This window comes from Leuciscus leuciscus, assembly GCF_965113295.1.
Source record: "Leuciscus leuciscus genome assembly, chromosome: 18".
NCBI lineage: Eukaryota > Metazoa > Chordata > Actinopteri > Cypriniformes > Leuciscidae > Leuciscus > Leuciscus leuciscus.
Window position 1 is genome coordinate 18,388,868 of NC_138742.1, and position 15,941 is coordinate 18,404,808.

Here is a 15,941-nt window from a genome sequence, read left to right on the forward strand (position 1 = left end):
AATAAATAAAAATGTATCGCAGGCCTACCATTTGTTTTTCCTTCTTCTCACTATCATTTGAAACGGTCGTGCATGAAATGTTTTGCAACAAATTCTCATGCTTTTCAGTAAATGAGCTCATAAAAGCTACTTGCATAATAATGCATGTAAAATGCAAATGTGTGCAAAAACAGTTTAAGATGGACTGTAGCATGTCACACCACATTGCATGTCAAAACAATTCATGTCAACTGCCCTTTTGTCATTTTCAAAGAAGGATTTTCAAGGCATTGAGGAGGCTCAGATTGCAGGACATTAACAATTCAAACAATAGATTGTGCAAAGTCTGCAAACAAATCACAAGCATAGATTATGTAAACACAAAGGTAAATAATGTACCATTTTGGAAATCTGCTAACAATGTTCTAAGTAATGGGAATTCCTGAGGTAAGAAGATATTGTATTGTAGTAAAAAGTAGTTAAATGCATCTAAGAGTGACAGTGCATTAAAGAAGCTTTTGTTGTAACACCATATCTAATTGACAAGTGACAAAGTGCTAAGACAAAGGTGAATTTGTGACTGTAGAAAAAAATGTGAAAACATAAACACTTTTAATTTGTTATATCAACATATTTTCCAGCTCTTATGGATAGCTATAAATGAAGCCTGGCACACAACCTCATGGCTTTACTGTTAATGCTGATGCTTATTCTACCCAACAATCAGTGGAAATTCTTTATGTGGCATCTACATCTGATTTACAATTGATGAGAGCAGACTCAGTGGCAGAAAACCAGCTTTGTTATAATGTAAATTATATCTGGAAGTATGTAAGAGCATTGTCAGAGTCTGTCGGTAGCCTTGTTGTCTGTTATCAAGGATAAAGCTAGCAAAGCGGGAAGTTTGGATAACTATAGACCAATTACAGGTCCGTGCAAGAGAAAAAATGGGTCCACTCTTAATTATTTACAAAAAGTAAAGTTATATTGTTAATAATTTTTTAATGAATTACACTATTAACACTACACTGGGAAATCAGTAGCCTACATGAATGAAATCAGTATCAACAAAATCCATCTACACTGCAGCAACCTAAATAATGTTGTGAGATTAATGTTCTAAATATAACATTTTGAATAAAGAAATCTGAAATGGGAACATTGAAATGATAGCTAATATTTTGAAACTAAACCCACCAGTAGGTGGCGGCAAGTTGTAATAAGTGAATCATTCAACCTTTGTGAATGGGTCATTGAATCATTGACATAACCAATTCGTTCAAAAATTTTGAATTATTCAATAATGAAACACAGCTGTGTGTTGCTGGGAGACGCAACTTTTCTGCTTTGTTTGGAACTATTTTCGTTTGACAAATAGAGCAAAAAGAGTCAAAGTTGACAATGTTGTGCTGTGCCTAAAAAACTGTCAATTCATATAATCAACTTGTTTCTTGAACTGTTGTCAAATGAATATCACTTTTTGCAATTGTGCTGATATTCGAGAAAATAGAACTCTTGCTCGTGTGATATTGCTAAAGTATATTACACAAAATACAAGAACTCATACAAGGGCAAGTAATATTCTGAATCTTATAGCCTACAGCGCTATTTTACGTTAACGCCAGATTAGCTCGCTTGTTGTTAACCTCACAGAGTTAGGCTGGGTGTATTGAGATGTTTAAACAGTGGTTTAATTTCACAGCTGTGACAAACAGTGCCAAAGTTTAGGGCAAACATGATTGTTACCTGCTGTCACCAATGAAGGCAGGACCAGTGTCGTGAATGCTGCTCATCATCTTTGGTGGCTGTGAAATCTTTGTGGGGTAAGTTTAAAAAAAGTGAAACCTATGTAAGCTTCAGGTTACCTACAATGACAATGAAAAAAAAAAAACCAAAATCTAAGGTGGAGCAGTGTAAATGATCTATTTTGTAAGGCAAGAGTAAAATCTTTTTTGGCTTCAATGAGTTTCTGGCTAAAATTTGATGTATACATTTATTTGTCAGCTGGATGATTCACAGAATGCTATTATGCTGTTGTCCCTAACAATAGTGTGGTGCAATCCCAGTCACCTATGAGAAAATATTGGTATAATTGTCTTTTTAACTGTTTTGTATTGTATTTTGTATTGACTATTGTGGTTTCTTCTCTAATGGACCCTGAGTCTGGAAATAAAGTTGAATTGAATATCATCAAATACTTCAGTTTAGACTGGAATATCCTTACTAAACATAAAAAAAACCTTGATAAATGGCAATTATCTATGTTAGCCCGTTCACAATTTATTTTAAGCAATTTTAGCATACTTGATGCAAAGTCATTATGGAATTGTAATATTTACTATGATGCTAGGCTAGTAATGTAACAACTGTCTTTTTTTTCTTTCTTTCCCTTTTTTTTTTTTTTTACCAATCCAAGATGTCATGTCAAAAGAAATAAAGCCTATAAAACAAGATGGTTTGATCTGAATTTTATTGAAATATTTGTGTAGAGAGTGCAAAAAATAACTTGGAAGAATATTCACATCACCAAAAACTATATAATATTTGAGGAGGTGGAAGCCACAGTTACAATTCACATTTGCAAGGACTTTACATATAGACATTAGAGCTTACTTTAAGATATATTAGCAAAAGTACTATACAATGTAAAGATATACTAGTATGCATCATAAATTGAGAAAAGAGAGTGAGAGAATGAGAATTAAACAAACATGTATATGGACATATACAACAGAAACAAAGGGGGCCAGGAAAGAGAATATAGCTGTAAAGTAGTCTCAAAGTTATGATCAATTATCGCACTCTGAGTATTATCATTCTCAATCAATGAAAGACTGTCATGTTTGGCAGAGACTTATAGAAACTACTGTACAATGTGAGAATATACAATAAGAATGATAAATGAACTAGTCTTATTGGAAACATTACAGAAGGTAAATGATTGATGAGAGGACACAGATGCACTGCTTCAACTTTCCTATCTCAGAGCAAAAATCCAAGATGGATGAAGTGACAAAAATCATAACACCCTCCAAAGTCAGGACCTGGTGAAGAGCAAATGCACAGCGGTTCTCCAAAACAGAGCAGGAGGCCAACTTGTTTTAAGGGAACAAGTTTCATTAAAGGTGTTTTTTTCTTCTAAAGTTATATAAACTTTTGTATCCAAACTCTCCACAGATTCTACATTACAATTATGAAATTGTTATTTAGGAAACATATTAGTGCTTGCTATGATCTGGTAGTGTAGAGCAGAACCATTTACAAGTGGGATAACCTTAATTGTTTCCTCTAATAATACAAAATGCTCAGTTACTCTCCTCTTTACACATTAAAAAAGCTTCTTATCCGTCACATACAATCATTAACAAGGCTCTTGGCGTTTAAGCCCCAAATATCACTGTACAGCCCCAAAAGGTATGCTGTACTCATGGATCCATAATCCATTTCCCAAAGATTTTATTGTTACATGGTGCACCTACTTCATTCTTGAGCCTTCACATCCTCTTAGCATATTTACAAGCCTTTTCCTGACACACTTCCCCTTGGTGATCGGCCAGACCGCTTTGTAGACTTCTGGCCATCGCCGTTACCCTCATCACCAGTTGGATGGCTGTGACCCTGGACGTGACTGGGTGGGGAAGGTGGCGGGTACGAGGGAGGTGGGATGGTCAGGTGTGGTAGAGAAGGCATTGCTGGGCGAGGTGTGGTGGGAAGGGGTGGAGGGGTCGAATGATGGTACGAGCGAGGTCTGGGTGATGGGGAAGAGCTGGCGCTTTTTGCTCTCGGAAGGGTCTCAGGATGATCGCTGATCTGCTCCAGCAAAGAAGGCATATCCCCCTCGATCTTCTCTAGCACGGCAGCCATTTGCTTCTCAATTTGCTCGATTACACAATCCATTTGCCAGTCCGCGGTGGCTCCACTTCCTGGATCAAGACCACTGTACTGTCCGACAGAATAGGTTGGACAGTATGGGCTCCCGTACCCTGATGCACCATGGACCATCTCCTGCAGCTCCTGCTCAAATACCGTTTTATCATGGCCGAGACTTGAAGATCCCAATCCCGCATACGTACACTGGATGTTTTTCGCCGATTGGCTCGCCTTGTCTGGTCGTCCTTTCTTCAACTCTCTGCTGTTGGGGATGACCTCGCAAGTGGACCCAACTTCTGCTGGCTTCTCTGCAACTGCTTCTGGGAGCTGTGTTTGACACCAGCTGCTTGCAGCCATATCATGGGCCATGTCTTTCTTGTCTTCTGATTGAAGAGGTGTTTCCTTTTCCACTGACAAGGTACCGGTTTTGGCATTTGAACATGAGCTATGATCCATTGAGAGATTTGCAGCCATCTTGCGTCGATTTGGAGTATCAGGGAGAGGTGATTTCTTCTCAACATTGCCAACAGTTGTGGCCTCTGGCTCTGTGGGGACGTGGTTCTCTCGGCTGTCTGAGGTCTTGATTGGCTGGATGGGTTCTGCTTTCTGGCTCGCTCCCGTTGATGATTTGTCCTCCCTTTCAGAAGTGCTTTCGTTAGTCTCTATCTTGTTCGGCTCCTCTGCTTGTACTTTTAAAGAGCTGTTTGATCGGGCAAGGGTCTCTGCTTCTTTCTCTTCTACTTTTTTGTGTCCTGCTTCGTCTTCTTCTTGACTCTTCACGGGTCTGCTTTCGACGGACACCTCATGGGACTTGCTCACAGTAGAAACGCCACCTGAGTCTTTTTGTGTCCCCTTACCATCTAATCCATCTGCTTTGACCCCTTCGCCATGGGCTTCTACTGCACTATCAGACGATCCAGCTTCGGAGGCTCGGAGGCGCTGCATGAATGTTGTGACACGAATCGCTTTCTGAAAGTGAAATGAAAAACACCCAACACTTAGTACCCAGTGAATTATCAAGTAATGTAAGGTCTTCTTTGCTATGGAGGTGAAATGCATAGTTAAAAGTGTGGCAATCGGTGGTAGCAGTTTTCCCTCTCTATCGCTTTCATGAGACGTACACATTCGAGATGGGCGTTTTAGTAATTTTGTTGTGTCAGAGGGAGGCGTCACATTATATCGCTTTTTCAGCATATCGAAACAACAAATTTTTAAGAGTTAGTGTAATAGTTTAACTTTTCAAAACCCTGTTCTAATATGTTTGGTTCTAGCTGTTTTTCGAATGTGAGAATGTGAGAATGCAAGAACTGCGAAGTTACGCAAGAACTGCAAGATAAATGATGTCTGAACCAAACAATGAAATTAGTTGTAACTGGCTGTTGATCTGAGTGAAATGTTTTAAGTAGGGATGCACAGAATATTACTGTACCTTATTGATTATTTGCCGATATTTATTGGTATCAGTTGATATTGGATATTTAACTGTACATGCTCATTTTCTCTATTTTTACGTTTAGATTACCTTTGCCATCATCTAAAGCTCACTTAAAGTTATAATAAAGTCAAAGTTAATCTTTAAAACCACCTTTAATTTATTTAGAAAAAATAGTACAGAATTTTAATATCGGTAATTTATCTGTTTTCAACCATTGCATAATTATCAGCTTATCAGTATTGAGCCAGAATTTTTATATCGGTGCATCCCTATTTTTCAGCTATTTGTATATATAAAAAAAGTAAAGTACCGCAAATATTCTCATTCTCGATAATTGCTGTCTTTCGAATGCTCTGCTGCTCGTCCCCATCCCTAGCACACATACAGGATGACCCCCAATTTGATATGTATGTGTCATTGGCAAAAGCATGACGTGAATAAATGAATCAGGGCTACAGTAAGTCATCTGAGGACAAACCACTTTCTCAAAGGACAAACCACTCTCTCTTTCTCTCTTTTCATAGGAACCACTTTGGTCCTTTCTGGCACACACAAACACAGGGACAACTTTTCATACACATACAATACGATGAATAGTCAATCTGGAGATTTGTCTGAGTGAATGAAGGGCTAACTGGAATTCAAACTGGAATATTGAGGACATTGTGAGTAAAAGCCAGACGGCATATGACTGAATGCACATGGGACCAGCTGGGCAGTGATAAATTTGTTAGTTACTGGTGTGCAGATACAGGGAGGCTTAAGTACAGCGAGAGTCTTTCCAACAATCCGACTTGAACTACATATTTCCTGAATGATCGTAGCTTGAAGAATCAGGCCAGGCCATGAGACACTGCAGCCATGTATTATCGTACACTAGGTATGATGCTAGAGGAAATATGAGTGTCCAAGTCAAAGATTGTTATACAGAGAAAAGAATCTCTGCCTCTAGGCTGCCCCGCAAATATCAACAGTACCTTCAACTCCTGGGTATCACATGCAAGGAAAAAGCAAACATTAAAATAATAACCATCAGAACCTTTATTAAACAACAGCTTAATTTGCCATTATCATCTTTATAGATACTGTCCTTAACCATTATCTGATTATTTATTGTGATGTTTGCTAGAAAAGTGAGTAATGCAATTCCTCTTACCCTCCACTTTGCCTTTGCAAAGTTTTTCTCAAATTGAGCACAGACTCCTTCCTTCAGATTCTTTTCCGAAGCCCCATTTCCAGCGATCCTAGTTTTCAAATAAATAAATCAAAATAAGTAAAGGTGTTGTCTCTGAAAGAAATCAACTATTTGAGTGTAGACTTACCATGCATGCGAAAGTGCATCTTGTGCAGTAATTCTCAGCATTTGGTCAACATCCATAAGTCTGCAGACCAGCTCTTTTGCTTCATGACATGGAAGAAAGAGACTGAGGGGTAAAGCATCAAAAATAAAATAAAATAAACATTTGAAATATTACTAGTTTGGATCAGGAGCTTCTCAGTTCCTGATCTTAGTACCAGCAGGGGAAATGTCATCCCAGTACGGTGAATCAAATTCAAATTCTCCACCAACAATGCGGCAGAAGATGATCCGGTTGTGCATGTCGGTGTTCTCCTCCTCAGTTTCATCATAGAAGGGAGGGTTTCCAGACAACCTACAAATGAGATTTGTACAATTTGTATTATGTTCTGCTGTGTTGTACTCAGACTTGGGAGGGTTACTTTAAAAATGTATTCCGTTACAGTTACAAATTACTTCATAAAAAAAGTATTCAGTAACGTAATCCAAGTACCACAATATGAAAGTAATGTAATCTGATTACTTTTGGATTACTTCAAGGCCACATATATAAATAAAGTCAAGCAAGAAGAAATATAATTTTTTTGAAAACCTTTTTTTTATTAAGAATTTGGCCCGGTGTAAAATATTTGCAAAATATAAACTATTTAAGAAAATGTCTTATAGCTGTAAGTAACTATGTTGTAGCTAAAAACTTATTAAAACTAAGCAATCATGTCTCATTTCCACAACTTGGGAACACACAGCCCTGCATATTTATATAAAGGGCTATACAGACATCTAGTGGCTACTGTATGTAGGGTGACCAGACGTCCCGAAAAATTCGGGACAGTCCCGAAATCTAAACTGTTGTCCCGAATCCCGAATCTGGCCCTAATTGTCCCGAAAATTATACTAAAGCAAAATCTTGAGTAGTTATTGTCTGATAAACATTAAAAACTGTCTGCGGAGGTTGAGGCCGGCGACACACTGGCTGCGTGGCGTGTCCGTTTTTATTTCGGCTCCCCTGTTAACAGGTTAGAGCTTGCACACTGCCTGCGTGAGACCGGAAAACGCGTGCATGCTAGAAACAGAACCGACGCCTATTTTTCACGCGACACGCAAGCGTGTTGGAAGCGTTTCCAGGCAAAATAGAATAGGAAAAGATGTTTGTATGTCATTTTGACATGAAAACATATTAATAAATGACATTTTGATGTTTGAAAGTTTAAGTTTTTACATAAATGCAGATATAAATGTAATAAAAAAAATAGGCTATGATCGATTTTCAAATATTGCACCTGTCAATACAGAACGAAATATTCTGTAGCCTATTTTGCCTATTATTAGAGCGCAAGTGCTGCAGCCGCGAGGACAAAATACTTCACTACACAATTATCTCGTTATTTTCGTTTAAGCTTATTAGCGTTAGGCTATACTGAAAGGTCTGATTTACGCACTGTTACTTACAACAGTCATTGTTTTGTGGCAGACTAAAGAATAATGACAGACTGTTGATCTTTGAATAAAAATATGTTTGGTTCAGGTTTGAAATTCATTATCTTTTATTATAGGCAATGCAGTCTAATATCATAGAAGCCCCACATCCCGTCACCCCAGACCCCAGACCCATAGACCCCCCCCCCCCCGTCCCGAATTTCAGCCAATCTCATCTGGTCACCCTAACTGTATGGTATTACAGATTATTTTTGTTTTATTTTTAACTAACATGTACAAGAAAAAAAAAAAAAACACAACATTTTAAATTTCTACACAATCTAAATATTAGTTTATTATAAAATAGGCCTAGGCTACATGTTGACTAAAGCCGTGATCTTTCTTAATTTGCCTGACTAAACTTGGGGCGTTGGCAGTGGGAGTTCGTTACCTAGGCAGCGAACATCCTGTTAAGTGAGAAGAGATTACGAAAGGACATTTTGGTACAACCATGTTGTTTGCATTTTTTTTTTTGAAAACAAAATGTCAGCGGAGTTTCCATGAATTGAAAGCGTTTTTGTCCCGCGGGCATCGTTTCTACTGGCAGCAGTGATTCATTCAGCGTCTGAGGAGATTGTAGAAAGCTGTTATTTGCACATGCACCAGCGGGTGGCACACGCGAGTCATTACTGGCAACAGAACCAGGAACTACTGTATAATCAAGCAGCGCTTAATATAGTGTTATCATGCCAAAATACTGATTTATTAAGTTTTAAATTAAACCATTGTAATCCTGAAAGTATTCCCCCTTTTTTCAAAATGTAACTATAATCTGATTACTACGTTTTTTGACGTAACTGTAACGAATTACAGTTACTGGATTTTTGTATCCTGATTACATAACGCCGTTACATGTATTCCGTTACTCCCCAACCCTGGTTGTACTACATTTCCTTTGGTACAAGATCATGAGTATGAATTTGGGTATAAAAGTGCTGTAAAATTACTGTTAAGTGTTTTAAATCAGGGGTTTCAATTTCACATTTTTTGGTGACAAAGAACCGTCTAAATATGATCTTCTTGCGAGGGACCCCCTTCCTAAAATATAAGGGCAGATATACAGGTGCTGGTCATAAAATTAGAATATCATCAAAAAGTTGATTTATTTCAAGAATTCAACTTAACAGGTGAAACTAATATATTATATAGACTCATTACATGCAAAGTGAGATATTTCAAGCCTTTATATGTTATAATTTTGATGATTATGGCTTACAGCTTATGAAACCAACGAAATCAAAATCCCAGAAAATTTGAATATTACATGAAATCACACAGTAATTACACAGTAATACCATGGTCATTGAACCAGGTTTTGGTTCTTTTGGCAGTGTGGGCAGGTGCAAATCCTGCTGGAAAATGAAGGAAGCATGAAGTGCTCTGAAAACGTCCTGGTAGACGGCTGCGTTGAGTGGACAGCACAGTGGACCAACACCAGCCGATGACATGGCTCCCCAAACCAACACAGACTGTGGAAACTTCACACTGGACTTCAAGCATCTTGGATTGTGTGCCTCTCCATTCTTCCTCCAGACTCTGGGACCTTGGTTTCCAAATGAGATGCAAAATTTGCTCTCATCAGAAAAGAGGACTTTGGTCCACTGTGCTTTATTAAATCCAGAGTCAACGCAGCCGTCTACCAGGACGTTTTCAGAGCACTTCATGCTTCCTTCATTTTCCAGCAGGATTTGCACCTGCCCACACTGCCAAAAGAACCAAAACCTGGTTCAATGACCATGGTATTACTGTGTAATTACTGTGTGATTTCATGTAATATTCTAATTTTCTGGAATTTTGATTTCATGGGTTTCATAAGCTGTAAGCCATAATCATCAAAATTATAACAAATAAAAGCTTGAAATATCTCACTTTGCATGTAATGGGTCTATATAATATATTAGTTTCACCTGTTAAGTTTAATTCTTGAAATAAATCAACTTTTTGATGAAATTCAAATTTTATGACCAGCACCTGTATATTCTTATTTATAAAACCCCATTAATACTGTGTTATATATACTGTATATATTTTATAAAATTGTGCGGACATAATTTTTGTTTACATTATTCATTTGTTGTCAAGGACACTTGTTATGTTCAGCTGTGCACTCATTACAGTATGCTCACACAGTATGCTTTTTCCTGTGAGCTTTTTTTTGCACAATAAAATAAAACCTGTAGCTTTCATGAGCTGTGTTTGTTCTCTCTCTCTCTCTCTCTCTCTCTCTTTCTCTCTCGCTCTGTCTATTTTCCCACCTGTTCATCGTTGCAATTAGCGTTCGCTGCTTCTCTGTGACACCTGTTCTCACTTTAGTCTCATTACTTTCTCTCTACTTCATTTGTTCCCCTTGTTCTTTGTTGGCTTATTTTGTGTGTACGTGAGTCATGCCTGTGTGATATGCTATCTCCATGAAGATTTACCTTTTATTATCTTGTCTAGTCTAGAGGAGTTGTGCTCGTCTTGTGTGCTTTGTCTGCCCTGTCATCCTGCTGCTGGTGGCCTTCAACAGTCTTCTCTCTGCGGCTTTGTTGCCACTTACAAGAACTGTGTTACTGCCACGTGAATTACCAGCTCCGCAAACTATTACCAAGACAGGAGTCTTTCGATTTTTGCTGACCTTCTGTAAAGTACACTAACTTTGAGTTTATTCCAGTTCTGTATCGTTGCATGACAGACTGCCTATGTTAATTCTTCATTAAAGACTATTGCAAGAACTTGCCTTTGCACTTGGATCCTCTGTTTCTTCTGACAGTTAGCTGTAGTTTGCCCTTTTTGCCAAATAATTTTGTCAGATAAATACCTTAACCAAGTTCAGTGTTTTGTTCTTCCCTCATATTTAAAACATTTAAAAAATATCAAATATGTTCCTCGTATTTTGATGGCTTTTGAACTTGTAGGGTCATTAAAAAGAAATATTCCCTTCCTGACATCACTTTTTGCCACTACTGTATATAATACATTTTTGGAACAATGTGGGGTAGACTGTAAACACTATACAAATAAATTGGAATTAAAAATGTAACATATTTTAAATAATCTCATGATTTCTGACCCCAGCCCCCTGTTTTTAAAAAAAACAAAAAAACACATAAATAATCCCTGACAAACCAATTGAATCTTAACATAGTGTATCCAACACCAACTTACAGTATGTACGTAATGACCCCCACAGCCCAACAATCGACTGGTCTTCCATAGCGATGACGCGCCACCACTTCAGGAGCTGACAGGAAATATGACAAACAAATGTGAAGATTACTGCTTCGCATAGTTAAAGAAAAATAAAGATCATGGCGATGAATAAATACCCAGGTACTCCGGTGTCCCGCAGGGTTCAGTGATTGAGCCGTTCTCAAACCTGGACAGGTAGAAATCCCGCAACACGACTTTGTTGTGATTACTCTCTCTATAATACATCAAGTTCTCCAGCTGAAATGACAGAACAGGCAGAGGGTAAAAAAAATCAATACTTTAATATATAAGTAGGCTACTGATAGGAGGAAAGAGATGGCATTAGGCCCAAGTATGATTGAATAAAAGGTTGCTGTGTCCCAAATGATGTTGATATTCGTCTTTCATCTGGCCGGTAGAGACCAGACAGAACACACCCTTCACCCGCTCTCAATGTGAACAATGAGTTCTGTCTTTAAAAGATAAATCTGAAAACCCACAGCTGACCTACTCTTTATATTATATGAATCTCAGTCTGTGATATTTCAAGCACAAACCCTAAAAGGAAATGCATCAAAGCTAATCTAAAAACACCCAGGAGGCAACACAGAATTATGCATTACGGACAAGAGCAAATGAGATGCATATATACACATAATAGAGAATGCCTGATGCTAATATCCTGCACAGCGTGTTGCTGCCGTGCACTAGAGGGCACTATAAACACATGTTGTCTCATGACAAACAGCATCATAACCTTAATGACTTTAGGATGAAGCATTAGAACCACAGGAGCTGGCAATGCTGTTTATTCCGTTCATATTTGTTTTGAACATTAATGACACCCACAGGGAGCACCTGCAATATTACAGTTGTACAGTGTTATGAGTCAAAGAGGACTAGGCATTTGATTAATATAACTGAAGATTATCATTTAATACTCCACAAATAGAAACATCCCCAGCACACACATGCACATTAACACGTTTTAACACAGAGTTACAGCCTTTGAGTCGCATGTTCGGATATTAAACCGGCCTATGGTGCGTATGGTTTTGCACTCCATGATTCTATTCTATATATGGACTTTCCATTAATACAAATGATCATATTATGACTGCATGCCAACCTTTAAGTTCCTGTGGACGATGTTGAGGGAGTGAAGGTACGCCACAGCTTCTAAGACCTGACGGATCACATTGGAGGCATCTCTCTCTGTGTAGTTCCCCTGGTCTAAGATCCAATCAAACACATCTCCACCAGTGGCCCTGTGATGAACACACAGTCAAAACATAAGATAAAAGCAGGGAGATCTGGATATGTGTGTGTACAGTGTGTAATTCTAATTCAAACTGTATTTAATTGGTAGTAAGGTTGGTCAGGGATGGAGTAGGACCAGTGCTCCAGGGCCTTTAACTAACTGGGACCTTGAGCTGATAGGTGGACTGACAGCTGGAAACAAGGTACTGCAAACATAAATCTGATACAGATAGAACAACAGCCTTGTAATGGTTTGACACGAATATATTTGGAATAAAAAAAATATATATATATATATATATATATATATTTGACATATACAGTAGTGGCCAAAAGTGATGTCCCCTCTAGGAAAATTTACTTCTTTACCATTTATTCAAATATTATTTGACTATTGCATAGTTGTGCTTCAAGTAAATTGTGATAAAATTTGTGATAAAATGAATTCATCGCAATGAAACATGCCAAAATGTGCCACATTTTTGGCCAGGTTGTCATAAGAAATTGTGAACACACAAGAGAGAACCAATGAAATATTAATAACTATGTTACAGTCAGTATACTTTTTTTCTGTGAGCGTTTTGTTTTTCTAAGCATTTTTTGTTGTTGCATATAAATAAAACCTTTAGCTGTAGTTTGACCCTTTTTTGCCAAATCATTTAGTCAGATAAATACCTTAAGTTAGTTTTGTTCTTCCCTCATATTTAAATAGTTATATTCAAATTTAAATGATTATATATCCTCATATTTTGTTGGTTTAATCAAACTTGTAGGGTCATTAAAAAAAATTCCCTCTGGACATCACTTTTGGCAACTATAGGATTATTTCAGTATATTCAATATAATTCAGGATGAATCCAGAGCCTCACAAAGGACCAAAATGCATTACTGTGGTTAGTCACCAAACATAAAACGATTAGAGAATTGTAAAAGATAGTGAAATATCACTATATTAGAAGGATTTTGATTAACCATTACATAAAGACCTGCCCAAATTTGCTAAATCATTAAGAAAATGTGCAGTTTTATTTTACATTTTAAATTAAATTAAAAACTAAACGTCATAAATTTCAGTAATGAACAAATGTGAAACTGTAAAATCTCAGAATATGTTCTCAGACTGTTAAAAATGTTGTGATTTCAACAAAATACCCCAAAGTAAACATAATATGTAATTCTACATCTGACTTCTTATGGGCACTTTAGGATAACTCTGGCACACTATTGCCACCAAAATTACATTTGAACTTTTTCAAACACTTCAAATATTTTATTTGCAGAATGCCAGATATGCAGCCGGAATCCTGAGAAAACATCATTCTATAGGATATAGGACAGAAATGGTAAATGACAAAATGTCCAGAAACTGTAACAGCTGTAATAATATGTCAAAGTCATTCATGCACAATCAGATGACAGGGTTTTAATAGATTTTTAGCTCTGGCTAGATGTGGATATTTGTGGATTTTCTGGAGTGATGTTCTGGTGCGGAGAGATATGTCCTTGGCCTACTGAATGGCACTGGGAAGGGATCGTGACTGATCACGGCAAACACAAGGTCAGACTCACAGTTCTTGTACGATGAAGAACTCTTTCCTGGTCTCGAATGCATCAATCAGCTGCAAGATGTTTGGGTGTTTGAGCCTGAATTAAGACACAATGACACATGACAGCAAAAAGCTGAATAGTTTCTTCATCTCACATTATAAAAAAAAAGAGTAAAATAATGCTTCAAAAAGAGTGAGAAAGGACAGAAATAATCCCACCACGAGTGATACATTCAGCTTCTCTTACCCTCTCCATCTTTCTCTCCACCCCACTATCCTTAAAGGAGTAGTGCGCCCAAAAATGAAAACATACAGCTATATTTTTACTTTTGTGCTCACAGATGAAAGATTAATTTGATGTTTGAAATGACACAAGGACGGAATTTGGATTTCTGGGCGAACTATCCCTTTAAATGTTCTCTTTGTCCTTTCAGATCAGCACTCTCACAAAACCCTACATCATCTGTTGATGTTTTGAGTCACCATGTACATTTTCAAGATCATGATCTCGTTCTTGGCTGCCTTCCGCACTTTCTTGCCATCTTTCTTGAGGAATTTCTTGCACACATAGACCTTGTCCGTCTGCCGTTCCTTCACCAGGCACAGCTCACAAAATTCTTTCCTGTAGAGAGAAATTATACTGAATGTTGCATTTTATGTTTGTGAATCGGTTATATTAAGAACTACACTGCTGAGATAAACACCTATGTATTGGGAGAAAAGCATTCTGAATTAATGTTTAGTGAGACCACATGTCTGTAATTGATGGATTGGCTTTCTTAAGGCTATAATGGCAGATCTATGCACACTCACGCCTTGAGGACCTGTCCAATCTCGTATTTGTCAGTGACGTCTGACAGGCTGTTGTATGTCCGCCCATCTCGCAGAGCAAGGCACCCAAATGGCATGACAGCATCCACCTGTCCAGAGGAGAACCAGAAGCGTACACATACACATACAAGCTATCAATCTCAATAAAACTAATGCCATTCACTCTAGAGGAGCATGTGTCTTCACAAACTAGCCTCACCAAGACAGGTTTTACACAGAAATTGTGAAATGCTAATGAATGCGGTTTCAACATGACTGAAAGGAGATTTATTTTTATTTTTTTAAATATCACCTGGAAAATATCAACTGGAAATATTAGACATTATTCATTCAACACAAGCAGAACAATTTCTGTGTAAAACATACACATTCTTATGAAACCGTCCATTTCTTCCCATTAAATGGAATGTAACAATTTGCTACAAAGAAATGAATCACGTTTGTGCTTTATGAATAAGGGCCACTGATTATAGGACACTTCCCACAAGAGTCAATAAAAGGAGATATTTAACCCTTAGAAATTTTTTTTCTAAAGGTCTAACAAAAAATTTTGTGAGATATTTTATAATAAACATACAAGTGAATAAATCAATCAATAAATAAACAAACAAACAATGGATGACAGGGTTATAAGTCAGAGGATTGCAAAATTTGCCTAAATTAAGCTGTTACTCAGTGGCTAGCTAATTTGGGACCAAATGTTAGTTTTTAGTAAATAATATACAGTAGTTAGTTAACTTATATTTTCCATACTATTTGTAGTTAACAATGAACTGTTCTCCCTATTAAAAAAGCAACATCACATACAATTACCAAATACACACGCACACACACACGTTGGGGACATTCCATAGACATAATGTTTTTTTTAGGGATGCAACGATATGAACATTTTGGCTGATACCGTTAACCGATAATTCTTTATATTTAAAAGCCGATAACCGATATATTGGCAAATAAATCTAAATCCAATTTTTTTAATCATTTTTGAGAGCCTGATTACAAAAACAAAAGTCTCACTATTGAAAGCCATGTCCCAAGCACACAATTACAATGTTCTCATTATAATTTTATG

The 15,941-nt window shown here is 37.4% G+C and overlaps 1 protein-coding gene across 1 annotated transcript in view; it reads right to left on the reverse strand.

Moving 5' to 3' along the window:
* Window positions 1-2,432: 2,432 nt before the first annotated feature.
* camkvl (CaM kinase-like vesicle-associated, like) overlaps window positions 2,433-15,941 on the reverse strand; it is a 52,189-nt gene continuing 38,680 nt past the window's right edge. The window contains exons 2-11 of the mRNA XM_082145477.1: window positions 14,849-14,955; window positions 14,526-14,657; window positions 14,058-14,132; window positions 12,358-12,496; window positions 11,366-11,486; window positions 11,205-11,280; window positions 6,800-6,936; window positions 6,607-6,685; window positions 6,441-6,528; window positions 2,433-4,818 (exon numbers count right to left, since the gene is read on the reverse strand). Coding sequence (XP_082001603.1) covers window positions 3,493-4,818; window positions 6,441-6,528; window positions 6,607-6,685; window positions 6,800-6,936; window positions 11,205-11,280; window positions 11,366-11,486; window positions 12,358-12,496; window positions 14,058-14,132; window positions 14,526-14,657; window positions 14,849-14,943 — 2,268 coding nt within the window. The 5' untranslated portion in view covers window positions 14,944-14,955 and the 3' untranslated portion in view covers window positions 2,433-3,492. The remainder of the gene's footprint in view (window positions 4,819-6,440; window positions 6,529-6,606; window positions 6,686-6,799; window positions 6,937-11,204; window positions 11,281-11,365; window positions 11,487-12,357; window positions 12,497-14,057; window positions 14,133-14,525; window positions 14,658-14,848; window positions 14,956-15,941) is intronic.